Below are 26686 nucleotides of genomic sequence, written 5' to 3' on the forward strand. Positions count from 1 at the left end.
GCTCTGTCCTCAATTTCCTTATCTGTTTTATGGAAATGATAATAGGATCCACCTATTATCATAGGTAATAGGTATCTACATATTATCTCCACATTCATATTATATTATATCTACATATTATCATATTATGATAATATCTACATATTATATTATAGCAAGGGTCTAGTGGGAGGATTAAATGAGGTAATACACTGAAAACATTTGCACAGAGCCTGGCACATCATAAGCCTCAATACATGTCAGTCACAATGATTAATTATTACATAGGTATAGTAGTCCTCTCTCATTATCAGATACAAGTCTTCATTTCAATTGATGGAATCCCAGATCAGACAAATGTTTTTTGTTTTGTTTAGGAAGACTCACATCGCGATGGAAGGTGCAAGAGTCTAGCACTAGTTTCAGGAACAACTGGATCCGTGGACTTAGGCACCACAAAATCTCTCACTGGGATCCTGGCGGCCAGCAGCTATGCAATCTCCATCTTTACCCCCCAACAGGAAATCAGTCATTTTTCTAGCTCTGGATTTAAGCGATTTTAGAATTGGCTCTGATATAACAGGGCCAGGGAGGAGGGGACCTGTAAAACTGGGGAGAGAGGGACCTGGCAGGGAGAAAGGGACAGGACCATTTCTCAGAAGAGTGACATGCAGTTCTGGGAAAACAAAACAGCAGAGCTCACCCAAACTTCACTCACTTCCAAACAAGGTACATCCTTGCGCAGACTGCTCTTTGCATAGTAACAATATAATATGTTAACATAACATAACATTGATAGCATAGTAATCAATGTTCTTGGTTTACCAAGTTTTAACATCATGACTAGACTCTGTGTGCATGCCTGCTGGAAAACTTATTTTTCTCTCTGGAATCTTGTAACATCTCCTTTTTGTCCTTATTGTTCTGAAATTTCCTGCTAATGTAACTTGGCATAGACTGATTTTCATCAAGTTTTCTGGGAACTTAATGGGCCTCACTATGGTAACCAATGTTCTTTAGAGTTCTCGGATTGTTTCTTTGAGGACTTCCTCCCATGTGTTTCCTCTGTTCTTTCTGGAACTCCTGAAATTAAGAGAGTAGACCTCCTAGACTGGCCCTCTAATTTTCTGATAAGTTCCCTCTTACTTTCCAGCTTTGTCATTTTGCTGAACTTTTTGTGACATCCCCCTAAATGTATTTCAAACTCTGTTCTAATTTTCATTGCCATTATCATAATTTTCATTCTAAGAGCTGTTTCCTATGCATGTAGAACATCATTTGACACAGAAAAAAGGTTCAAGCTTTTTAAAGCATCTCCCTGTGCAAAACAAAGAATAAATTTGTTCTTTTTGTGAGATTCATTTTCACAGTATCAGGTCCAGCTCAAGGAGGCAGTTCTGACTTTACACAATTAGGTGCTAAAACCAAGATGCCTTTGTGCAGTTGCCAAAGTGCTGATTTTACTGGTTTGCCTGGAACCAGCCAACACCGTGTTTTGCACCATATTGGGAACAATGGGAAGGGAAAAGGTGCCACGTTAGATTCATGTTGTGCCAGCAGGAGACACTTTGAAAACATGTCAGGTGATTTGGCGTTAATCCAGAAACTGTTAAATATAATAAGGCTTTCACTGTAGACTGATGGCCCTACAGACCTCAATAACTGTTGTTATTTATGTGGTCCCCGTTAGAATCCCCAAAGAGAAATGTCTGCGAGAACATCCAAAGTTCTGAGACCATCTGCTGGGGATGAAATCTTTAAAGTGGTAATAAATATTTGGAAACACATGAGATATTTTTGGAAAGTCTGGGTACTAGTGGTACCGACAGGGAGGTATGCAGCTCTACATGAATGATTCCCTCTGGGAAACCTGAGTCAGGTAATATTTGTCTTATTCATAATAAAGCTGTCCTATGTCAGCATATAAACCTTTGCCTGTAGATCTGAGTTCCACATTAAATGAAGTTACGGAAAATGATGAATCTAAGTAATACAAGATGCTAACAATCCCTTCTGCTTAGGATCAGAATACCATGTCTGCTTTTGCCTGTCAAAGTACATGTGTTTCCAAAGGACAAGTTGATAGCTCAAATAAATACATTTTATGAATAATTCTTGCTTTTCAGATCTGTTGCAAGTTATCATTGTCTTTGTAAGAGGTTTTATTCATTTGACTTTTTTTTTTTCTGAGAACCTGGTTGAACTTAATTAAAAATTGCAAAGATGGCATGAAAATAGCTAACCTGTACTGAAAAATGTTCATAAGCAGCAAGGCAAATTTCAGCTTTGGGAAAGGAAGATTGAAAAATGATGTGTTGGAGGAACCAACTCTGCTGACATCCTGATCTCAAACTTAAAGCCTCCAAAGTGTAAGATAATAAATGTCTGTTGTTTATACCAGAAAAAACAAAAAAGAAAAGAAAATGATGTGTTGGTAGTTTATGAAATAGGAGATGGATCTGAGGTCTCACTCTTGTAGATAGAATTTCAGCAAGTCTCCATTTCCCACCCCTCCCCTCACACCTAAAAGCCACCAGGTTCCATCATTGCCTGAGTTTGGGGTCACACAGCAGTGAAGTTGGGTGGCTTCTCAAATGTGCCATGGCTGGTTTATGTTCAATTCAATTCAATCACCTTTCTTCTCATTTTAGTAAGAAGAAACACGTATTGAAGTGTGTGTACAGTCTGCCATATTTAACTGGAAATAGATCATGATTTTTCAAACTCACTCTCTCTTTTTTTAACCAAAGAACCTTTTTTCAAAAGGAAACCATTTGGGAGTCCAGTATGTTAAAGAGAGAAAGTGGAGTTGCTTTGGTTGAGGTAAGAATGAGGCCCTTTCCACATGGGAGTATTTTATTTCTGAGTCCATTTGGTCCCTAGACCAAGGTTTCATTGACTCAGTTTGTCTCAATTAATTGGCAGCAAGAATGAGATTTTTCTACACCAAGCCCTGGACTAGTTCCTGAGGATGCAGATGTGGGTAACAAGGTCCCAGCCTTTGGGAGTTTATGGTCAAGTGGTAGAGACAGACTTGTATAAAGAACCATGAGATCCTGAAATAAGCAATGGAAGGGGCGTCAGTAGGGGACTGTCTTTCAGTTGCTCCAAATGCAAACCCACTCCAACTAGCTTAAGCAGCAAGGGTGGAGTGGGAGAATTTGCTGGAATGACAGCCGGTCATGTTATGGGTCTCCAGGCCAAGATGTGCAGGCAGGAAGCCCTGGGCCCAGAAACCAGCAAAGCCACCCTCTGTTGGCAGCTGTCCTCTGGCAGTCACATAGGCCTGTTCTGTTGTGTCTGATAGTCACCCTTGGAGTCTCCCTTAACTCTTGTTTCCTATACCTCTTTGCAATTCATCAACAAGTTCTGTTGGCTTTACCTTAAAAAAGTACATCCAGGATCGGACCCTTCTCACCAACTCCACCACTATCCTTTGGGTCCAAGCCACCATCGCTTTGTGCCTGGAATCTTGCCAAAGCCTCCTAACAGGTGTGCCTGCTCTGCTGTAATCATCGTGCTGCCATGACAGTGGTCAGGCTTTAAAGGGTAAGTTGGATCATGTCACTCCTCTGCTCAAAACTTCCCAACGGCTTTTCTCATCCACAAGGCTCTGCAGGTCCAGCCCCTGTGGCTTCTCTGGCTTTATCCCCTACCACCTCCCTCTTGCCCCCTCTGCTGCTACAGTGTCCACCAGCAGGCTCCCTCTTAGGGCCACTGCTCCTAGAGTTTCCTTTCCTGGGACTGTTCTTCCCCCTGGGGCCACATGACTTGCCTCCTCTCTTCTTTCAGACCTTTATGCAAGTACCTCCTCCTTGGTGAAGACGTCCCTGGACACCTTAACTGATGTTTGGATACTGGCCCTTTCCTGCCCCTGTACTTCCACCCCACTTTCCAGCTTTTTTTTTCTTTTCTCCTTAGCTCCTATTTTCTTATGTATCTTGCTTACTGTCTCTTCCCCACCAAAACGTGCTTCTGAGAGAGCAGGGATTGTTGCCCTCCTAGGTCACTGATGAATTCTCAGGGCACAGAAGAGCACCTGACACATTGTTGCTTAATAGAGATTTATTGAATGAAAGAAAATCTTACCCCTCTTTTCTCTCTGTAGCCTGTCTTCTCTGCCTTCCCCTCATTCTCCCTCTCTTCCTTCTTGCTTTCCTAAGCATCTTGTGGTAAGTTGCTCAGTCAGTTCTAGAGCTCTGTGATAAATTCCAAATTCCCAGCCCAACAACCCTGACAGACCCAGTTTGAGTCAGGTGTTCACCCCTGGACCAGTCAGCTGTGGTCACTGGGGTGGGGTCATAGACATACCCTTCTCTGTGGTTGGGGCCAGTTCCCGGAGAACCAGGGCTGAACAGATGGCCCCAATGGCTCTGTGAATGTGAGGAAGCAACCTAAAATGTATCTAGAGGGCAGTAGCTGCCATCTCAATTTTTAAAAACAAACAAAAACAAAAACTTTTGTATTTTTGGTTCCTTATACATTTGTGGCAAAAATGCCAGTCAGGTTTCCTGCCACATTCAACTTCCCCTTCTGACTTCAGCTGCCCCGGCTCCCACTGTCCTTCCTACTGCTGTCCTAGCCAGAGAGGAATGGCTAGGCTGGGAGGGAAACCAGTCTTTTCATTGGGTTGAGCCAAGACAGACTCTTTCCCAAGAGCTTGAGCAAAGAGACCCGAAGGCCATGGTCAGTGGGTGGCAGGCTGCAGGGTGCAAAGCTCCTGGTGTAGAGCCAGGCCGGTGGTTGGCCCAGGAGCAAGCCTGCCTGTGGGAGGCCAAAGTGATGGCAGTGCAGCAGCTGACTGAGTGGTGGCCGTTGGCCTGTAGGGACAAGTTTCCAGGAGGCCTGAGAGCAAAGCAGAGCCAAGAGACAGTATTGCCCACAGACCAGGAAACATAGAAGCTGCCTGACAGCTTTTCAGTTCTTCTCCCACTCACTCAGCAACCATTTGTTGAGCCTCTCTTCCTGGCTTGGAACTGTGCCAGTCACCTGTGATGTGGATGAACAGGACTGACGGGGACCTTTCCTTGTGGAGCTTGCACTCCAGTGGGGAAGAAAAACATGAAACAGTCATATGGATAACTAATTCATTCATTAGAAGCATAATTACCAATGTGAATTAATGATAAGATGAATTAATTACAAGGGCTCTAAAGGTAAAATACAGTATACTATAGAGACATATTGTATGGGATATCACCCAGCCTGGGGCCTCAGGGAAGGCTTCTCTGATGGGACTGGTAAGTTAAGTAGGAGTTAGGAGTTAGCTAGGCGAAGAGGAAGGGAGAAGAATATTCTAGAAAGAAGCAAAGGGGCGTGCAAAGGCCCTGAAGCAATAAAGAGTATGGCACATTCAAGTAAGTGAGGGGAGTGCAGTGTGGCTGGAGTGGAGCGTACAAGAGAAGAGCATGGGATGAGTCAGAAGTGCTGGGTGGGGCCGAATCAGGCTATACCTGCAGCACTGTGTTAAGGAGTTTGGATTTTCTTCTGAGAGCCATGGGAATCATTATTTTGAGGGCTATAAGCAGGGGAGAAGCATGATGTCACAGGCGGCTTTTTAAAAATAGGACCATTGATGCTTCAGAGTGGCCCTGGCATTGCGGAGTCACCAGCCACTGTGGAAGCCCTTCCTACACTGGACCTCCTTTGATGTGAAATAATAAATGTTCTTACTGTTTAAGCCAGTTTGAGTTGGGATTTATGTTCTGTGCAACAGAATGCCTTGTAAACCGATTCATACTGATACGATCAACTGACTCTCATCACAGTCTCCACAGGTATGCTGCTGAATTTGGCGCAGTATGTGAAATGTGTTTACTATGCTTTACCCGAGAGTGTATGATCCGATGATGTCTGCCAGACAGATGGCTAAGAGGTGTAACAACTTCAGCTAATGAGCAGGAGAGATTGTCTTGATTGTCACATGCAAGACCTTGGCCTTCTGAGTATAAGAGAACATGGTGGAGACAGGAAATTCTTCTTCTCAAGCAATAAAGCAATACTAAAGGCCCTTGACTTGGCATGATACCTGTGAGCATTTTGTAGACATCATACAATGTCAAATTTCTGTGGTCATATTGCACTGTGACTTCTAATTTGTGAGGTGTGACTGTCAGTCTTTTAATCTTTTCAAGGTTGCTACCAAAAATTCTTTAAAATTGAAAGATGATGATAATATGAGTGTAAGTAGTAACCACAATGTTGCTCATGTGAAACCTTCATAAGATTGTATATCAATAATACCTTAATAAAAAAAATTTTGTTTTAATTGAAAGATGAAGCAAACACAAAAAGGTAAAACATGAACCGTGATACATTACATTGCTGTGAGCTAACAATGGAGGCTCAGAGAGCTTAGTGTCACAGAGAAGAAGACAAATAGTGACTCTGTGGCATCTTACTACACTGATGGACAGTGACTACAATGGGGTATGGGGGGACTCGATAATATGGGTGAATGTTGTAACCACATTGTTTTTCATGTGAAACCTTCATAAGAGTGTATATCAATAATACCTTAATAAAAAAATTTATTAAAAAAAGAGCTTAGTGTCAAAACTTGGACTTGAACTCAGGCATTTTTGCCTCCAAAATCTGCCCTCTTTCCAGCACAAACTGTAGGCACAACTTCCTAGTTTCAAGTACATAAAGTCATAATGGAATGGCTAGAATTTTCTGAAGAACATTTCTTGTTCCACTGGCCTGCCCAGCACTCCTTCCTATCCTTTTGGGGATAAAAATCTCCTTTTTTTTTTTTTTTTTAAATAAAGAACCATTCTATGTGGTCTGACAGATACTGATTCTAACCCACCTGTTCTTGGGTGATAGGGGTGGGCACACAACCATGCCCTGCCCAACAGGACATCCTATTTGCCTGACCTTAGTGACTGGATCTGGGAAAGAATGGGCATTTTCCTCTGACTGAGTCAAATAGAGTTCTCCTGAGATATTTTCTCCCAGAGCTTTTAGAGAGATTGTCTCTTCCCCCTAAAGTTGCTCAGCTAAATCTTGGACTGCTGGACCCATCATTTTTCCCCAAGAGAGACCCTGTAAAGCAAGAGGAATGGAAGATGTCATTTGATCTCCCAGATCCAGCCATACTTGAAGGCAATGTGTTGTATTTTGAATTTCCTAATCTCATTTTCTTCAGCTTATTTGATCTGAGTTTCCACCCCTTCTAAGAGAATCAGTCCTATCATACATCACAGCCTCCTGGAGGATGCGAAACAACTGGACGTTTATACAATGCTGTAGAGAATGTAAAATGGTATAATAACCACTTTAGAGAACTGTTGGGCAGTTTCTTATAAAATTAAATGTACTACTATCCTATGACTCAGTGTGGGTAAAATTGTAATATTTCCAAAATATCTGACCTGGCTTTAGCACATCTGCATATCAACAGGCCCTCAAGCGTGGAGAGAAGTATGGCTTTAGTGCATTTGCATCATTTCTCAGAGGTGGACAGAAGTTCATCTCCATATCAGTAGGTAACTACCTGGGCAACAGAGGGCTTATCTGTATCTGAGAGGAGAGGGAGAGGGCCGGTTTTGCTTCTGCTGGAGCAGGAGAGAGAGCCGGCCCTGGACTGCAGTTTGTGAGCAATAAACGGATTTTAAACTTTATTTCTCCCTTTGACTGATTTCGGTTTTTAGAGGTATTTTGCCTCGGGATTCCCTTTCCCCCGATTTATACTCAGCAATTCCACTCCTTTACCCAGAAGAAATAAAAACTCAGGTCCAAAAGAAGATTTGTATAAGAATGTTCATGGCTTAATAATAGCCCCAAACTAAAAACAATCCAAATGTCCATCAACAGAAAAGTGGATAAACAAGTATGGTATAGCTGTATAATAAATATTACTCATTAATTTAAAAAAACTGCAAATACACACAACAATATGGATGAATCTCACGAAGTTCATGCTAAATGAAAGAAGTCAGACTTAAAACACATAGTATTGTTGTCAGGCAGCTGCATCTGGAAAGGTGTCTCCCTGTGCACTAGGGGAAACCTCAACCTGGGCCGGGGAGGGCTACTGACTCTGATTGAGAAACAATTCTCAACCAGTTTGGACGAGTGTAGATAAGGAAGGAATTCATTAAGGTGAGAGTAGCAGGGAATGGCAGCAGCTATACAGGCAGCAGAGAACAAGAACAGAGGGAGGAAAGGGAAGCTCACTGAACTCGTACTCAGCATAGGGCAGATCCCTTGCCAAGTCCTGCAGGCAGGGTCACCTGGCATCCAGTGTTGGCTCAAATCTGCATGGTGTAGAAACTAAGCCCCTGCCTCCCCAGGATTTGGGGGAGCTTCAGAGCACTGGATGGAGTGAGAGTATGTTCTGAGAACTTCTTAAAGGCAAAGACAGGAGATTTTTGGGCAGGCTACTAAAGTGCATCATCATACAACTGCAGTCCTGTCTGGGTCACCCAGGCAATGGGAACTTGCAAGCCCAAATCAGAGATCTCAGTAGCCCTCCCCTACTTCTCTGAAGTAGAACAGAGAGAGTGAAAACTTGGCTTAAGTCTAGAAGATAGAATGAAATAGCAAAGTAACAAAGATGCTTACCACTGGAGGAGTACAGAGACAAAATGCAATAAATTGAGCAGCATGTCTTTATTAAAGGTAAAAAGTACACACTTGAAGAAAGGGGAGTGTGAGCAACCTCAGAGAGGAGGCACGTTTAAGGGCTTAGGATTCTGTCTTTTAAGGCTTTCAAGAATGGGGCAAGGGTGGGAGGTGGGGTGCATAGGCCTGACTTATGTTCTCATGGTGTCTATTTCCAGTGAGAGACATTGTGTCACCATCCACAGTCAGTCCTCTAGATATTCTGTAAAATAAACTTAACACAAAGAGTTTATTGATTCTGTTCTTCTCCAAAATAATGGTTACCCTCAAGCAGTGCGGACATTCATTTAGGACTGCTTGCCCTGCCTTAAGATAGGGTAGATTGTTGACTATCATAAAATATGCTGGGAATCTTACCTCTTAACTCCCTGGTTTTTAAAATGGAATCTTACCCTTAAGATGGAGTCCCTCCTGTTCTTACTATACTATTTATATCTTGGCATATTTCATCATAGGCAGGAAAAATTAATCATGATGCTTGTCTCATGTCCCTGACCTCCTCAGTATGCTTTAATTTATATTAAATTCTAGAAAAGGCAAGACTTACCTAAGGTGACAGAAATGGGAAAAGAGTTGCCTGAGGTGGTTGTGGGATTCAATGGGAAGAAATGCAAGGGAACTTTGTGTGGGGGGCTGGAAATGTTCAATGTCTTGATAGAGATGTGAGTTACGGGAGTGTTTTCATTTGTCACAACTTGTGGGACTGCATGTTTAAGTTCAGCCTGTGCGTTTCACTGAGCGTAAATCATACTGCCAAAAAACAAAAAAGAAGTATTTGAATAGGTTGAGTTACAGCATATTAAATAAATGCAGGACAGGATAACCCCAGGAGGGTGGGGTGAGGGTGTGGAAGTACCAGAGAGCTCAGGGAAGGCCGTTTCTGAGAAAAGAGAGATTTCAAAGTCCTTAGGAAGACTACAAATTGTCCATGCGAAGTGGACTGGGTGGAGAGTGATCCTAACACATATTTGTCAACTTTTTATCATTGAACACCTTCCAAAGCCAAGTATCTAACGTTCATTTTAGGCCTGTAGCTTTCATATTCGTGTTTTCACATTTAATCTTACAGTGGCTTTTCGATATCAGCATGTTGGCTCCCATTTTACAAGTAAGGAAACCGAGGTTCAGGGAGGTCAAATAATTTGTTCAAGGCCAATAACTAGGATGTGGCGTGAGCCAGGTTTTAAGGCTGCATACTCGGTGTCACTCTCCGGAACCATAAGCTGAAACCACTGCAGATTCTCCAGGTTGGGAGGCTAGAGCAGAGGAATGTTCTATGAAACAAAACAAGGGCTGGGCTGGCGCAACTGCACCTCCCACCTCCCCAGGAGCCAGCCTTCAGGTAGTCAGAGCGAAAGGGGTGTGGGTGGGGGCGCCAAGGTCTGGCTCCACTCGGCTGAGTCAGCTATTCCCCAGACCTGGGCGGTCCGCTCGGGAACAAAGAGTCCCTGGGGCTGGAAGGGCGGGGCCCGAACCTGGGGGGTAGGGGCGGGGCTCAACTCCCGTAGGAGGCCGTGGGGAGAGGCGGGCGGAGCCCAGAGAGAGGGAAGTCGAGGGGCGGGCCAAAGGTGTTGCAGGCGGGGTCTGAAGGCGGAAGGTGAGGTTCCGGCCCGGGGTGGGCGGGGCCCGAGCTCGGGGAGCGGTGAATAACAAGGGGCGGGGCCCTAGGCCCAGTCAGAAGGGGCCTAACCTCTGGGGGAACGGGGCAGTTAGCTTCGCTGCCGCGGAGGGACCCTAAGTGGGGCAAACGGCACTACTGGAGGGGGCCGAGCGAGGAGCGAGCACGAGGGGGCGCAACGAGCCGGGCCAGGGGCCCCGACGCCGAGTCTGAGCTCCTAGTTGGCCACTGAAGTTTCCTACGCCGCTCCCTCCGCAGCCCCGCCTGCTGGTCCTTGCAGGGCCCGCCCAGCAGGTCGGAGGCTCCAGAATCCTGGAGCAAGTCCTTACCCTGTCTGGGTCCTGTTTCCTGTTCTGTGACTTGATGATGACCTATCGTGTTTAACAGGGCCGTTGGAGAGTGGCTTGAGAGAATGAAAGTGAGGCTTGTTGTCATCCCCTTAACGAAAATGTATTTTGTACTTGCTAGGAAGAACTGTCTTAATAGCTGTGCTAATACTTCGCACACACATTTCCATTTATTCCACACAAGATTCCATAAAATAGATAACATTATCATCCTCATCTTAGAACAACTGAGGCTAAGAATAACTTCTGTGGCTTGTCCATACTAACAGCTAGGAAGTGGGAGAAGCAGGACTTAAACCTGGGGTCTGACTTAAGCATTTTTGGAGTTTTTCTCACCCTGAAGCCCATGCTCTTAATCACCATGCAATTACAGCCTAATTATTTATTCAGCCACTCATTCAAGAGATATTTACTGATCACCTCCGTGCTAGATCATGTGCTGGGTGTAAGGAGCATAGTGAGTTACAGTCCCTACACAAATGAAGCTTTCAGTACAGTTGGAAGACAGTGAACAGTTAATGACAAATAATAATTATTCAATTAAAATGGTGCTCTGTACTTTGGTGGAAAAGGATAGGGAACGGTGTTTTCTGAGAGATGAGTGCCTACCATGTGCCAGGTTCTATGCTAAACCTTTTATGATTTGACTTGGGTTTCCTGCCTGCTTAAGATCTAGATTGGACTTATTTGAACATGTGTTAACCAGGATTCTAGCAGTTGCAAATGGTAGAAACCTATCACAAACTAACTAAAACCAAAAAAAGGTGGGGGGGGGGCGGTAAAGGGGAGGAGAATTAGCCGGAAGTATACTCATTTTAGGAATGGCTGGATCCCAGGGCTTAAAAGAAGTTTTCAGGGCTCCATCTTTCCCATTATCCCTCAATTCTCTTTCCATGAAGCCAAACAAGATGACTACAGGCAGCCCTAGGCATTCATTGTCTTTGCAGATCTCAGTTCCAGAACAGAGTGCATATTTTCCAATGGCTTCAACATAAGAAAAGCAATCTTGGGACTGTTTTCCCTTAACTCCCTGAAGTTGTCCTAAACCCTTGCAAAAGCTGAATACCAGAGCCAGGTCTGTCTGAACTGTTCACTGTCTCCTAAGATTACATCATTAACTATTTTTCTTTTATAACAACCATTGAACTTAATGTCTGTACCACTTGCCTCCAAATCAAGCGTTGTTCTGTCACATTCTGGGTTATGACAGCATTAATAGGTATTGACCCAGCCCCTCCCTGTTATAGGTTGGGGGTTTAGGCACACAGACATACATCTTATTCAATATTCGCTGAGTTTTTGTTATGAGCTAGGTAAAACCAGAACAGATCCCAGTCTTGCCTTCATGGGAATAAACTGTCTGGTGGGGAGACTGCTAACAGCCACTAAAGGCAAATAAGTTTATAATTATACCTGTCAGTAATACTATGAAGGAGGCTGCGATGCTCTAAAATCTTCTAAGCAGAGGCCCTGTCCTGGTTTGGAAGGTCAGGGAAGACCCCCTCAGAGGAATGTTTGATATAAGATCTGAAGGACCAATAGGATAATTAGGCAAATTAGGAGAAAGAGCATTTTAGATGGAGGTACCTGCATGTGCAAAGGTCTTGAGGTAGAAGGGAGCATGGTATATTCAAAGGCTTGAAAGAAAGTCAGTGTGGTGCATGCAGATAAGAATGAGGCCTGGCATGGGACAAATTTGAAAAGGTGGTCAGAGGTTGGTAGACTTTCCAAAAGCTCACAGTCTGAGGTGACAGAGGGAGTGCACAGAGGCTAATAAGGATGTTGGTCACCATTTTTGTGTAAATTAAGTGAAGTGGTATATGACAGGGCATACAGCCTGGCACACAACAGACACTCAGTAAATGGTAGCTTTTAATATTATTCACTGTACTGTGATTTCCTAGAGGTCAGGGACTCTATCTGTTTCTTCTCTGTGTCTATAGAGCCTCTGTGAAAGGAGAGGACTCAGCAAATGTTTGTGAACCAAACTGAATGGGTGGCATTCAATCTGTGTCTCAGAAAGCAGGAAAAGAAAGAGCACTTCTGGCCAGGGGGAAGGTACAGGTCAAGGCCAGGAGGCAGGAATAAACTGAACTGATTTGGGGAAGGGGAAAAAACGTTGAGGCTACATACTCAGCATCAGGGATAAAGCAAGCATATGATCTGGCTCAGCCAATCTTTTGTCACTTTCCCTGGGCTGTGATGATTGGCTCACGCTTGGATACATGACCTACACCAGTCCAATCAGAATGGGTTTGAGGAGTTAGGCCCGCCTGGGGAGGAAGGAGACTGTTGTACCTCACCCACCTGAGGGCATCTCTGGGAGCTGAGCCAATCCAGAGGCCTTGTCACTGAGAGATGAAGAGAGAAAAACCAGTCCCTGGTGACATCACTTGAGAACCTGCAGTCCGGCCTGTTCCTGAGCTGTTCAGCTAACAGTGCCGTCACTAACTTTGTGCTTCCACTTGTGGGCATTACACTTTCTGTCACTTGGCTCCTGAAGTTGGAGGTTGGTGGAACCAGTCTGGGAAGGACCTGGATGTTGGTCCATCCTATCTTTTCAGTGAAAGGATGAGTCAGCCCCATACTATATCTTTTTTGATCTACAACACAGGCACAGGCAGAGTGAGGGGGAGACAAGGGCACATGTGCAGAGTGACCAGCAGAAGAGCAGACAGTAGAGGTGTGAGGGCTGAGACAGCTGCAGAGCCCTTGATGACGACAACTTCGAAGAGAATGGCCTAGATCCCCGAATAATCACAAGGAGCAGAGCTTCCCATCCACCTGGACTAGTCCCATGGGGGCTGCTATGTGCAAGGGTACGTACTTCTCTATTTTTAAAGCCACTGCATGGTAGGGTCTCTGTGTAAGAGCAATCTGGCCTTACACCAACTAATTCATTCTTCCTGATGCCTTCATCTGTAGAGGCTCAGCTCAAATGTCCCCTCCTTTGTGAAGTCTTCTCTGAACTCACCCAGAAGAATGATCAGCTCCCCAGCTATGTGTTTCAAGGCTGTGCTCCTGTGTGCCTCCTGCAGACCTCTATTATAGGCTATATCTGGTTCCAAGGTGCTCCAATTATATGGGTGGTGACTCTCCTTTGGACTGTGACCCTTCAAGGGATTGTGAAGACAGATTGTGAGAGATCATTTGAATCCTCCATGCTCGCAAAATGTCTGAAAAATCCTGTGAGATGCAGAGGAAGGCTGGAGCTTAGGTTCTTATGATCTGCTAGGAATTTGAGCTCTTGTTCATGATTAATTGGTTCAGTTCATGGAAGCATCTCCACCTTGTTCTCCTGTGTGAAGGGCATTTTGTGGAAATGAGAGAAAGCAGCTGAGTTCTAAATCTGGCTTAACAAAATGTGTCCCAGAGACAGGAGAACAAGGTGGAGATGCAGACTTTACTGAAGATTTGGTTGGAGGTGCAGCAAGGGTTTTAATATCTAAAGTTGGTCCCTGTTTTATTTCTTTCTCAGCAACTTGTGCATTTCTTTAATTTGTAGTTATTGATCACAATTTATAGTTATTTTATTTATCAATCTTTTAACACTTTTATGGTTTGTTTGCTTCCTCCACTAGATGGTAAGCAGGGAGTAATCTTACCATCATGTTTGCAATGCTTGGCACCAGTAGGTGCTGGTAGGCAACTGTTGCCTGAATGGATGTGAATATTAGACATCTGTCTTAAATTCCTCTTCCACAGGGAAATTTTCATTCAGTTCACCCCCTTGAAGTTCCCCCAGGCCTTTGCCTGTCCCCTTTCTCACTCTTTTTTTAAGCCAGTTTGTCCCACAGGGCCTCTAAAATTCTTCTCAACCTAGAGGCAGAGCATTTGCCATTCTCTCCAGCCCCTACCCCAAGCCCATCTGCAAATCCAACCCCCTCAAAGAACTCAGAAGAAACAAGAGGCCTTCAATATGGGGGACTCTCCACTCCTTAGGATACAGTCCCCTTTCCTTCACCACTACAATCTTATCCTTCTTGTCCTGTAGGAGCTGAGGGTATGTGTGTTGTTTTAAATTTAGGAGAACAGAGCATTACTTTGAGATGAGGAGACTCTAGACAGGGTGGCAGATTAAAGTGGTCAAAAATTCTTTTCCAATCCTCCTATTAAGAGGTAGGGTCAGTGGTTCCTCCTCTTGTATTGCAGCTGGCTTGTGCCTGCTTTAGCCAATGGACTATGGTGGACGTGATATGGTGCCAGTTCCAAACCTCACTTTTAAGAGGACTGGCAGTTCCCAGCCTAGTCTCTAGGAGCTCTAGTCACCATGTCAGACTCCAGTCCTGCTGGAGAATCCATGTGGGAAGACCCTGAGACTACATGGAGAGGGGCTGGCTGAGCTCAGTCTTGTTGCTCATGCCACCAGGGCACCAAGCATGTGAGTGAAGCCTCATGGGTATCTTGGACTCTCAGGCCAGACGAGTCACCCACTAAATATTGCCAAGTAACCCCAGTTGATAACAGATGGATCAGACTAACCCAGCTGAGGCCTTCCAGACTTCCTGTCCCACAGAACTGTGAGATATATTTAAATGTTTTGGGCCACTAGGTTTTGGGCTGGTTTGTTATACAGCAATAGATCATTGGAACAGAAGGTATAAACCCACTGGGGAGCCAGGCCAAGGATGCCCGCTGAGCAACCCCAGGAGGGTGGGCAAGTGATATTCTGGTAGGAAAGGAAAGCAACCAGAGCCTCATTTGACCTGACCATGGCTGCTGCAGTCACTGGCCCGCCCACCTCTCCCTGGCCAGCACAAACTGAGAGTCCTTGGTGGTTCGTGGCACTGGCTTCACAATGGAGGTGTTGATTTACCTTACAGTGAGGACATGGGACAGAAAGGGCACATATATACTGAGCTCTGTGATGCATGGCTCCTTACAAACACAACAGCGAGAGAGAGACAGAAAGGGTCTGCATTTTACATCTGTAAACTGAGGCTAGGAGAGGGAAAGAGATTTACCATTGGGGCAGGGCCCCAGATCTGGAATCTTGGCCTGGCCATGTCAGAGAGGTCAGAAAGCCTTAGAGGGCCTCGAAGAGCTCATGGTGGTGATGATTCCAGCTCTCAGTGAGCTGAGAAGTGGTCACCAGCACTGTGCATTAACCCTGGAGGAGGGGCTGCGGCCTTCGCCAGGATGAGGTCTCTTATACCTTTCCTAGGGAGAAGAGGGTGGGCAGTGTGGGGAGCCCAGGTCCCCTAAGACCCAGGGAATTCGATCAATAGTTCTTACCATGCCCATGGAGAGCATGAAATGCTGCAGGACCCAGGCAAAGAAGCAGAATCTCCACAGGCAGGAGAACAGGGCTTAGAGTTAGAGACCAGGAGTCCAGTTGTGGCCGTGGGCCTGGCAAGGGAAAGGGCACTTTGCCTCACTGAGCCTCAGTTTCCTCATTTTTAAAAAGGGAATAACTACAGTACCTATCCTTCTATTCATTAATTTATTCATTCATTTGCTTCCTCAACAAATACCTATTAAGTGCCAACAGGACCAGGCTGGATACCTAAGGTGCAACTCCAGCAGCAGTATGCCCATAAGGTCCAGACCACTGGCCAGTCCTTGAAGGCCACAGGGATGGACAGATGGTCATCCCCAGACCTGGAACAGTTCCTTTCCCTTCCAGGAACTGTTCTCACCTCTGGGCATTGAGAGTACTTATCACAAAGGAGGCTTAGAGAGACCAATGGGGCCTCTGGGCAGAGGCTGCAAGGAGCTGAGCAGATCAGGGGTGAAAAGAAGGCAGGAGGAGAGCGTCACTGGTTCTCAGGGCCGAGTTCTGTGACAATGAGATGGGCCCTTTGCCCTTCGCCACCCCAGGAGGGCAGGCTGAGGCTGCAGAGGCAGGTGGAGGAAGGCCAGGTCTGGAGGAAAGTCTAAGCAGCTCCCAGAGCTGCCCCAGGATGGGGGAGACCCCATTGGGGTTCAGAGTTGAGACTCAGGTCCCTCCAGACTGCTCCAGAGTGTGGTCTGGCAAGGAGAACTAAGGCCACTCAAGATAATCAGTCTTCCCCTGCATACAGCTTTTTACAATTTCCAAAGCCCTTACCCTTACCCTTTATAACCCAGAGATACACATCATTAGCGTCATTTCAAAGATGGAAATACTGAGGCTCAGAGCAGCAGGCCATCTGCCTACAATGACCCATTAAACTGAGGCAAGAAGTTACCATCCTGGTCAATCCCACTGCCCTCCCCACTTCGCTCTGACCTCCCAACCCCAGCTCCCCATCTGCCTTCTTCCCTGAAGCCTCCCTGTCCCATCCGTGGTGATCCCAGAGCTGTCATCTTTCAGGAGGGGTTGTGGTGCCGGGGAAGGGCAGGGATTCCAAGGTTCACAGACTGGAGTCAAATCCTATTGGGTCAAAATCTGGCTCTAAGGCAGGCAGACGCCACATTCCTCCCTCCTCCCCCAGGCCCCCTACCTCCTCAAACACAAATGTCTGGAGGCTAGGGGAGGGGACCTCACACTTCAGATTTTACATTCAGTACCACCTCAGGGAACGCTGCCCAAGAGACATTTTATAAGTGAAGCAACTGAGTTTCTGAGAAATCAGAAGTCTTGGCCAAGATGACCCTGTTAGTTAAGTGGCAGTGTGGGAACACAAGCCCTGGGTCTGTGTATTCCAGAGTCCATGAGTTTTCCGAGGCCAAGAGCAAGAAAGGAGAGGGAGAGGGTGGGCACCGGCTGGGCAGTTGGATAGCCAGGCGTCAGGAGGACATGGACCCAGGGAGTCCCGGTGGGGAGGGGCTGTCTCCTCCCAGTCTAGATGTCTGGGGGCAGCGCCGGCCAGCAGGTGTCGCTGTGACCGCCGTGCTCGCCGGTGTTCTGGTGAAAGGCGGTAAATGAGAGCAAGATTGTGTAAACAGAGAAGGCCAGAGTAAAACGGGCTGTAACCCTGGGGGCGATGGTGGGGAGGATGAACGATATCATTACCCAGCCAGGCCTCAACAAGCAGGCGTTGTCCTCCCACTTTACCACCTGTGAAATCGTACTTAAGCTCTCTATGCCTCAGTTTCTCAACCTAGAAAAGGGAAATACAGTAGCTGTTTCACAGGGTCGTGGAGGATTAAGGGGGTTATGTAAGGACGGACTTGGTGAGTGTTTAATGTTGATTACTCTCCTCTATCAGTAGCAACCTGCCCTCTGGGCCCCCAGGGCTTTATTTCCGACTTTGTTCACAAACCCCCCAGTCACTCCAAGGACTCTCCCTGAACACAGAGGCAGGAAACCAGGAAGGTGGACATAGATGCCTACAGGTTGTGCTCACCTGGAGGGTGAGGGTTTGGAAGTCAGTGTCCTTGGCAGGTGACACAGGGCTTGAACCTGTTTCCTTGTCTGTGTAGTGGTGACAAAATCAGCAAATGAGCCCATGGCATATGTGAAACTGCAGGCCAGGGCTGGGCACAGTAGCTGCAGGACCTTTGACGTTGGCGCTGGGGCTTGGTTGTGTCTGCTCTCTCAGTTCTTCTGGTGTTTGGGAGCCTCTGAAGGCAGAACAGGGTCCTTGTGCTTTCACTGTATTGCTGGAAGCCAGAGAGCCATCCCGTACGTAAGTGGGAAGAGGTTGCCCAAACCGACAGGAGAATCTCTGTTTGGGGCCAAGATCACCCACTCTCCAGGAGGGTCCCTGCGGAGCCCTGCCCCACAGAGCTGGGACAGCTGTCTTGCAAATGGAAAATAAATGAATTATTAAGCAATGTTCTGTTTTTTTAATGGGACCTGGATGGGAGTGCCAACTTAGCAGCTGGGGAGCCACTAATCCGGTTTCATTCCTCTCTTCAAGTCAATGCCACTTACAGGCAGAGACACTGAGGCCCTAGTTTGGAGCCTAAAGAGCACAGTCTAGGAAGTGGCCTGTAGTTTGGTGAGACTGGGGGTCCCAGGTTGTCGTTCTTGTCCTAACCTGGAAAAGAACTAACACTTACTGGGGCCTCCCATGCATCAGGTGCTTTACAGGAATCTCATTATCACAATAACGCTTTGAAATATTACTCCATTTCACAGATGAGAAAAAGGAGGCTCAAGGTAAGTGTTTTCCTCAATCTCCCTCATTCCCCCTCCATAACTCACTGTTTCCTCAGTCAAGAGCAGTGGTTCTCCACAGGGGGCGATGTTGCCCCTCAGGGACATTTGGCAGCATCTGGAGATGTTTTTGGCTGTCACTGCTGGGGGCAGGGGTTTCATCCTGTGGGTCGAGCCCACGGATGCTGCTGAACATTCTGCAGTACACAGAACAGCCTCTCACCAGGAATCGTCTAGTCCAAAATGGGAATAGTGCTATAGCAGAAAGTCTGGTCTAGGGAACTCCAGGCCCTTCCCTCTGGGCCAGTCCCAGAGGCTTGCTCTGAGTTCCCCTCTTGGAGAGGCTGCTTTTCCTGGTAGCGCCTATAGCCACCACTGTCTTAACAGGATGCTGATCCCCCTGCCTCTCACCAGAGCTCTTTGGGTAAATGGTATTGGATTGCTATTCACTAGATGCTTGTTGCCTTGTAACACAGATAGTGCCTGTCTTTCTATTGATCCCTCACTTCAATTAGGCTGGTGGCTCCTCCAGGACTGAAATGTGTGTGAAAGTCCCCACAGCCTCTTTGCACTTGCCAGAGAGGTAGCAGGCTTCCTGTCACCCCGTGTGCAAACTGAGGCTGCAAGACCACTTACCAATGCAGATGTAGTGCAATGCGAGGTTACAAACACAGGCTTGTATGACAGAAAGACTCCGAATCAAGTCTCAGCCCTGCGAATTACCTGCTGTGCACTTTTGGCGATGGTACTTACCTCTCTGAGTCTCAGTCTTCTCATTTGTGAACTGGAAATAACCATAGTAACCACTTACAGGGTTGTTGTGAGGACCAAATCAGACAAGCCATCCACAGTGCTTAGCACAGTGCCTGGCAGATGGCAGGCATTCTGAGAATGTTGGTTATTACTGTTAGGGGATGCAAGCAACAATGGGGTTTCCACTAAATAATATCAAAGTTCCTTCTAACTCTGAAATTTAAACATGCTAGGCTTTCTCATACTTCTATGATTTTGAACACGCTGTGATTTTGGCCTGGAATTTTGTTCTCTCCATCGTCTTCCAACCACACTCTTGATTCTTCAAGTCTCTTGAAGCCCCCTCTTCTATGAAGACTCCCTTGATTGCCCTCTTCTCCTATACTTCCACCATGATTTCCCACCATATCCTGCAATCATACTGCCATTATGGCACGTATTTTTTTTTCTTGTATTAAAATTTTTTTGTATTAAATTCTTCCCTGTCTAGTCTGAGGGCTTCCCCCAGGGACAGGGACTGGATTAGCTCTATCTTGGCACCCCAGCTCCAGAACACAGACATGTGCAGGTGGCGATAAGTATCCATGAAATGAACCTATTGGGTCTGATTATAGGAGGTCCTCCAGCAGTTCTCCATAAATATTTATCAAATATCTACCATGTCCCAGGCACCACACACTCTCCACCAGCAAACAGGGCAGATACTCTTTGCCCCAGTGTCTGAGGTTTTAGGCTTTTGAATCCAGAAGATCACAGGGAAGACTGGAGGGAAGGAGACTGACTGTCTATTTTTCTAAACACCTGTTTGGTTCCTTAAAATAGTACAAGAGTATTATACCAACAATCAGAGTCCCTGTAGGGGTTTTAAAGTATATCCACAAATTCTTTGACAATTCTCCCTTCAAAAGGTGGAGACTAACTGCTAATCTCTTCAGTGTGGATTGGATTTAGCAACTCACTTCTAACAAACAAAATGTGGCAGAAGTGATGGTGTGTGACTTCTGAGACTAGGTCTTCCTGGGCTCTGTCTCTCTCATTCTCTCTGGTCACTTGTTCTGTCTGGTGCATATTGGCTGCCATGTTGTGAGCTTTCAAGTAGTCCAGTGGAGAGATTCACGTAAAAAGGAACTGAGGCCTCCTGCCAACAGCCATATAATTATGCAACCTTGGAAATGGATCCTCCAGCCCACCCAGACTTTATACATTTGCCGCCCTGACCTAAATCTTAACTTGCAAGCTCATGATAGACCCCAGTCAGCACCACCCAGCTATGCTGCTTCTAAATTTCTGACCCACAGAAACTGTGTGAAATGTTTTTTGTTTCAAGCTGCTAAGTTCTGGGTAATTTGCTATGCAGCAACAGAAAACTAATGAGTCCCCCAAGTCCTAGGGCAGTGGTTCTCAACCCTGGCTGGGCATCAGAATTTCCCAGGAGGCAGTATATTCAGCACTTAAGAGAATGAGCCCAGGGGTCAGAGTGGCTGGATCTAAACACTGATTCTGCCACTTACTAGAAGTGTAACTTTGGGTAAGTAACTTACCCTCTCCCAGTTTTAGTGGTTCCAGCTAGAAGATGGTGGGAATAGAATTTACCTTAGGATTGTTAGAAAGACTAAACAAGAAAATATACATCAATCCTGCCTTGAAGGTAAGCTGTAAGATGGAAAGCTAGGGGTTTGATGATTTTGTTCATTGCTGTGGCCTCAGTGTCTAAAATAGTGCCTGGAACATAGTAAGTGCTTGGTAACTATTTCTTGACAGAGAATGAAATCAGTAAACTGAGAGACAAGTGAAAAAAGCTAGTTTGTGTCAGATCCCTAGACTTCCTTCCTCAGCCTTCTTTGCTGGCTCCTTCTAATGTTCTCCAATTCTGAATGTGGAAGTGCTCCAAGGCTCAGTCTTCAGTCCTTGTCCCATCTACTTTCACTCCATGGTGACTTCATCCATTTTCATGACTTGAACACCATCTCAACACAAATGATTCCAAAATTTCTATTTTCAGCCCAGAACTCTCCTCTTATACCCAACTGCCTCAACCTCTCCATCTCAGATTTTACCTGTCCAAAACCACAATGCTGAAATCTACTCCCAAACCTCCTCCTTCTGCATTATCCCGACCCAAAGGCAGCTCATTCCTTCTACTTGCTCAGGTCAAAAACCTTGGGGTCCTGTTTGACTCTTCTCTTTCCTTCACACCCTACATCCATTCACCAGCAGATCGTGGTGGCCCTACCCTCAAAATACACTGGAATCCAGTCATTTCTCTCCTCCTCTACTGCTACCACCCTGGCTGAGCCACCAGCATGTGCCACCTGGATTATCTTGATGGCATCTGACCTGTTCTCCCTGGTTCAGCCCTTGACCTCCTTCAGTCTAGTCTCCATAGTGTCCAAAGGGATTCTTCTTCTCTGTGCTGTTATTCTAGTGGTTTCCCATCTCACTCAGATTTAAAGCTGAAGCCATTATGATGTCCTTCAAGGTCAACATAGTATCTGACATGCCCCCTACCCCACCTCTCTGACTTCATCTCCTACCATGTCCTCCCTTTCCTTACTTTGAACCATCCTGGCCTCCTGGCCTCTGTCCAACATTCAGGCATGCTCCCACCCCAGGGCCTTTGCACGTGCTGCTGTTTTCTACCTGACCTTTTTCAGGTCTTCTATCAAGTCTTTCTCAGTGAGACCTTCCCTAACTGACCTGACATCCACTTTAAAACTGGAATTGATCCCTATTCCACACTCGCTTCCCTACACTGTTCTGCTCTGTGACACATATCCAATATAACATATATTTCACTTGTTTACTTATGTTTCTTCCAAGCAGATCTCCTCCATGAGAGCAGGGATTGCTTTGTTTTGTTTACTGCTATATCCCTAATTCCTGTAATCCCTAATATCTAAAGGATGAATTCAGATGCTTGGGTCTTAAGGAATTAGACCCTGATATGGAAGTGGAGTATTTAGAAAGCATTTTAACCAAGTACAGTTACTCTTCGGAAGACCTGTCCCAGAATGTCAGCGGTAAAGAAGCTCATGAATATCATTCAAGGTCCAGCGCTCTCATTTCACTGATGGCGTCACCAAGGGCAGAGGTGGGAGGAGTTGCCCCAGGTCCCAGGGTGGTGGGGGCAGAGAACTAGAATTTATATATTGGATACCCAGCCCAGTACTCAATGGACTTTTCACCTCTCGTCATATGACTCCAGGGCATACTGTAAGGGCACCCACTTAGTCACCAGCTGAGGGCAGGGTGTGGCCCCCAGCTCCAGTGGCAGTCAGGTGACTTGCAACTGCCCTCACCCCTCCAGGTGACAGGCTGAGAGAGGGTAAGGCAGAGTTTGGTCCTGCTTTTGCCCAAACTAGTCAGGTGGTGAAGTGATGTCAATGTTTAAATTCAAGAATTGATCACAGCCTTTGCCTACCTGGATTATTCTAATGTGCAGAGGTTGCTGGGAGATGGCCCTGGGATGACAGAAGCTGGGGGAGCTTTACTAGGCTTTGTGCAAAAACCAGCTTGACTGGTTCCAAAGTGATGAATTTTAACCGTGGTATGCCTGACTCCTGCAGTTCATGCTGATTATTACCTGCCCTCCCAAGTTTACACACTTAATAGCTCACAGCCACACACATACCCCACAAAACACACATTCACCAGAGAAGTGAGAAACCCTAAGCCTCTTGCAGCAGAGAACCACTGCTTCCTGCTCTCCTCCAACCCACCCTTCCAGCCCTGGCAGCTCTCTCTAAAGAACAGCTCTGAGTTGCTTCTGCTCTAAATCCTTCAATAGTTCCATGGCCATCACATCAGGCTGATGCATTGTGGTTTGACATTCAGGGCTGCTATAACCAGAATATAACTCCTTCCAAGCAGAAAGCAGGACAATAGCCCTGAAGGGTGTCCACATTCCAATCCCTGGAACATGTGAATATATTACACAGTAAAAGGAATTTTTGATGTGATTAAGTTAAGGCCTTTGAGATGGAGAGATTATCCTGGATTATCTGAGTGGGTCTAACCTAATGACAGGAGTCCTTAAAAGTGGAGAACCTTTCCTAGCTGTGGTTAGAGGTGATAGAAGTCTCAGGGAGATGCCACATTGCTGGCTTTGAAGAGGGAGGAGGGGGCCATGAGCCAGGAAATGCAGGAGACTCTAAAAACTAGAAAAAACAAGGAAATGGACCTCCCCTGGAGTCTCCAGAAAGAACTGCAACCCTCCAGACATCCAGATTTTACACTGAGACCCATGTCCATGTTCTACAGAACTGAAAGATCATCAGGTTGTGTGGTTCTAAGACACTAACATTGCGATAATCTATGACAGCAATAGGAAACTAGTACATCCCCCACTGAAGTTTCCTCCAACCAGTTAGTCTCTGCTATTCTTACCCCATGTTTTCCTCCCTCCGCACCTTTGCTCATGCTGTGGTCCCTTGTCTGGATACTAAGATCACCTTTCTCCCTCCTGGGCTCTTACTAACAACTGTCTTTCACTTTACACTGTCCTCAGCATCGATCATATGTTTTAGCATCCACACTTCTGCCTGCCCATCTTGTGGGCTTCCAACTAGACTATAAACTCCTTGAAGATGGTGCCTGTGATTTATTTCCTCTGGACTCCATGGCCAGGAGCGGTCCACAGAGGTTTGCATAATGAAACTGGAATTTCCTTATGTTGAGCCTCTGGCTTTTGGCCCCTAGCCACATCAGGATAGCCTAGGCATCTTAAAAGTCTAATTCTACCAAATCACTGTGGAAGAACTGGGGGAAGGGGGGCAACTCCACAACTCCATTATGTATTGCATGTATTACTGGAGGAAGACTTCCAGGATTCAAAATGAGGTGGGAGAAGCAGGAATATGTTGCCATTTTTGTGAAAAGGAGAAAAATATTGACATAACTTAAAAAAAGAATTGATTATCTTTGAAAAGATATGAAAAACAAGTAAGAGGACACAACCCTCTAGGGCTTTCCGAATTCTGCACCATATTCACATATTACCTGTTCACGCAAGCAAATGCAATTTTAAAAAATTCAAAAAACTGATTCTGCCTGTAACACCAGAAAGGATTCAGGAGGTCCCAGGAGTCTGTCTAAAGCAACCGTCTGCCAGCTCATTCCAAGTCAGGAACTGAATTGTCAGGAAGAGGGCAGGGCCAAGATCCAAAGGATATTTGGAAGCATAAACTTAAAATCAGAGAAATAAATAGAGAGTTTCTCCAAGGGACTGTGAAGCAAGGTTCGGGAACCCACTCATTTAGTCTCACCTCTGCATTTTATGGGTGAGGAAAGAGAGGCAGGGTGACTTACGCAAAGCTACACAGCCAGTCAGAGGCGCAGCCCAACGCCCCAGGCATGAGAATGACAAGCACAGCGACTCCCAGCCCCTGCCCACTCTCATGCAGGGACCCTACAGATTCACAGGGCAGGACAGGAAGATAGAGAAGAAAACACCATCTTTAATCAGCCCACCTGCACAGAAACCAGGGGAACACTCCCTGCCTTGTAAGGTCTCAGTGAGAAGAGAACTTGGCCCCTTGCAAAAACTGTCTTATAAAAACAAAAGGCTTCAAAGCACCAGTGTCTAAATCTGTTGAGTACAAAGGGGGCTTGGGGCTATGAGTAGAGAAAGGGGGTGGAGGCAGGAGTTGGCCCAGTAACAGGGTAGCAGCCAGGCCCAAAGGGAACCGCCCCCTTCTTGAGGTATACCCATAAAAACATGGGCTGACCATCTGGGACCAGAGGAATTCCTCGGGCTGGCTCCTTAGCACAGCACTGCAGATAAGATAGTGAGGTGGGGCCCTAGCTTGGCCTATTTTGGCCTTAGACAGTAGGGAATGTTACTGCAAGGTGGACAGCCTGGAATGGAGTGCTCACCACAGACCAGCTCAGGTGTGTAAACTGTTTCCCTACAGCTTCCCTGTGCCTCCCACCCTCCTTTCTAATCCCCACTCCTATTTCCCAGACTGGGAAGCTGAAGCCTGATCCTTCTGCTCTTGGACTCACCAGCCAGTGCACAGGACACATGGTGCTCAGGGGTGTCTGTAGAGGGAGGTGGGGAGAATGAGCTTTCATCTCTGCTTGCTCTCAAGGAAGGGTGCTGGTCTCCCGACCCCCAACCATGACCCATTCGCCTCTTCAGAACTCCTTCTGGGCTTGTTAGAGGTTGCTCCTAGACGTTGTGGTCATAAATGCTGGTGATCTGTCAACACTGGTGACTGGGCAGCACTGACGAGCCCTCTTCCATTCTGGAGGCATAGGTCTTCTAACTGGTGAGGTGGATGGAGCCACTAGGGGTTGGTGGAGTTGCTGAGGGGTAGGGAATCATGGGTGCAGCCTTAGGGACCTAGAAGGAGGCAGGTGAATGAGTTGTAGCCCCCTTTATTGGAGAGAGTTTGGCAAGGGTGAACAGAGGCCGAATCAAGGAAGACTTCCTGTGGGTCAGGCTGAATTCAGGGCTCAGTGCTCCATCCATCCGGTTCCCGACAAGAGAACTGGTATATTGCTTTAAGAGAGGTGCTGGCAGGTGGTGGCAGTGGTGTGTGAGTGTGGTGTACATCCCGAGGGTTCTAGGGCATCCAGGCTGGAAGGGGATTGGATGGAATTCAGAGACCAGACACTGGGTTTTTTAGTCTGAAACTACAGAAAGTATACTGTGTTCAAGGCCTCCACCAAAAGTATAGCTGTGTGGCCTCAAGCAAATAGCTTCACATCTCTGGGCCTCAGTTTCCATATCTGCAAAATGGCAATTATATCCCCAGCCTAGCCCAGGGAATTGAGTCAAATGAGAAAGCTAGAAAGAGCTCCATCTGTGAGGAATTATTTTAATTATTTGAGGGAAACTGAGGCCCAGAAAAGGCAAGGACCTTGCCAGATGTCACACAGTCAGTGATTAGAACCCCAGACTCCAGCTCCAAGTTCAGGATAATCTTCCCAAAGCTGGTCAGTGAGTGTGGTGAGATGGGGTGTCTGTCCATCCTGCCATTTCTCTTGTACAGGGGACTGGATGTTGGCTGAAGAGGTAAAGGGAGAAGGGAAGGAGGCCCCAGCACACGCCAAGGCGGAGATAAAAAAAATACAAACCCTGCGATCCCCTCCCCCACCCGGCCGCGCCCCACCCCTGAAGTCCGTGCTGTGAAGGGCCAAGTGAGTCCAAGTTTCCGGCCGGCCGACCGAGCGGCGCAGGCTGCAGGCGTCCGCCAGCTGCCCGGTGTGCACCTGCCATCTTGGCCCGAGCTCGCTGCGGCGGCTGTCAGTCTAGCCACCAAGCACTGGGCGCCAGGGTGGGCGCGGGGCAGAAGCTACCCCGACCTGTAGGAAACAAAGGCAGGTTAGGCA

General features: G+C 46.5%; 1 protein-coding gene across 3 annotated transcripts in view; it reads right to left on the reverse strand.

Annotated features, from left to right (window-relative positions):
• Positions 1–24224: 24224 nt before the first annotated feature.
• NKAIN1 (sodium/potassium transporting ATPase interacting 1) overlaps positions 24225–26686 on the reverse strand; it is a 47278-nt gene continuing 44816 nt past the window's right edge. For all 3 annotated transcript variants that reach the window (XM_037010320.2, XM_037010319.2, XM_017678212.3), the window contains one exon: positions 24225–26659. In XM_037010320.2, the coding sequence (XP_036866215.1) occupies positions 26601–26659 (59 nt within the window). In that variant the 3' untranslated portion in view covers positions 24225–26600. The remainder of the gene's footprint in view (positions 26660–26686) is intronic.

Source organism: Manis javanica, chromosome 4 (assembly GCF_040802235.1).
Source record: "Manis javanica isolate MJ-LG chromosome 4, MJ_LKY, whole genome shotgun sequence".
In the NCBI taxonomy this organism is placed as follows: domain Eukaryota; kingdom Metazoa; phylum Chordata; class Mammalia; order Pholidota; family Manidae; genus Manis; species Manis javanica.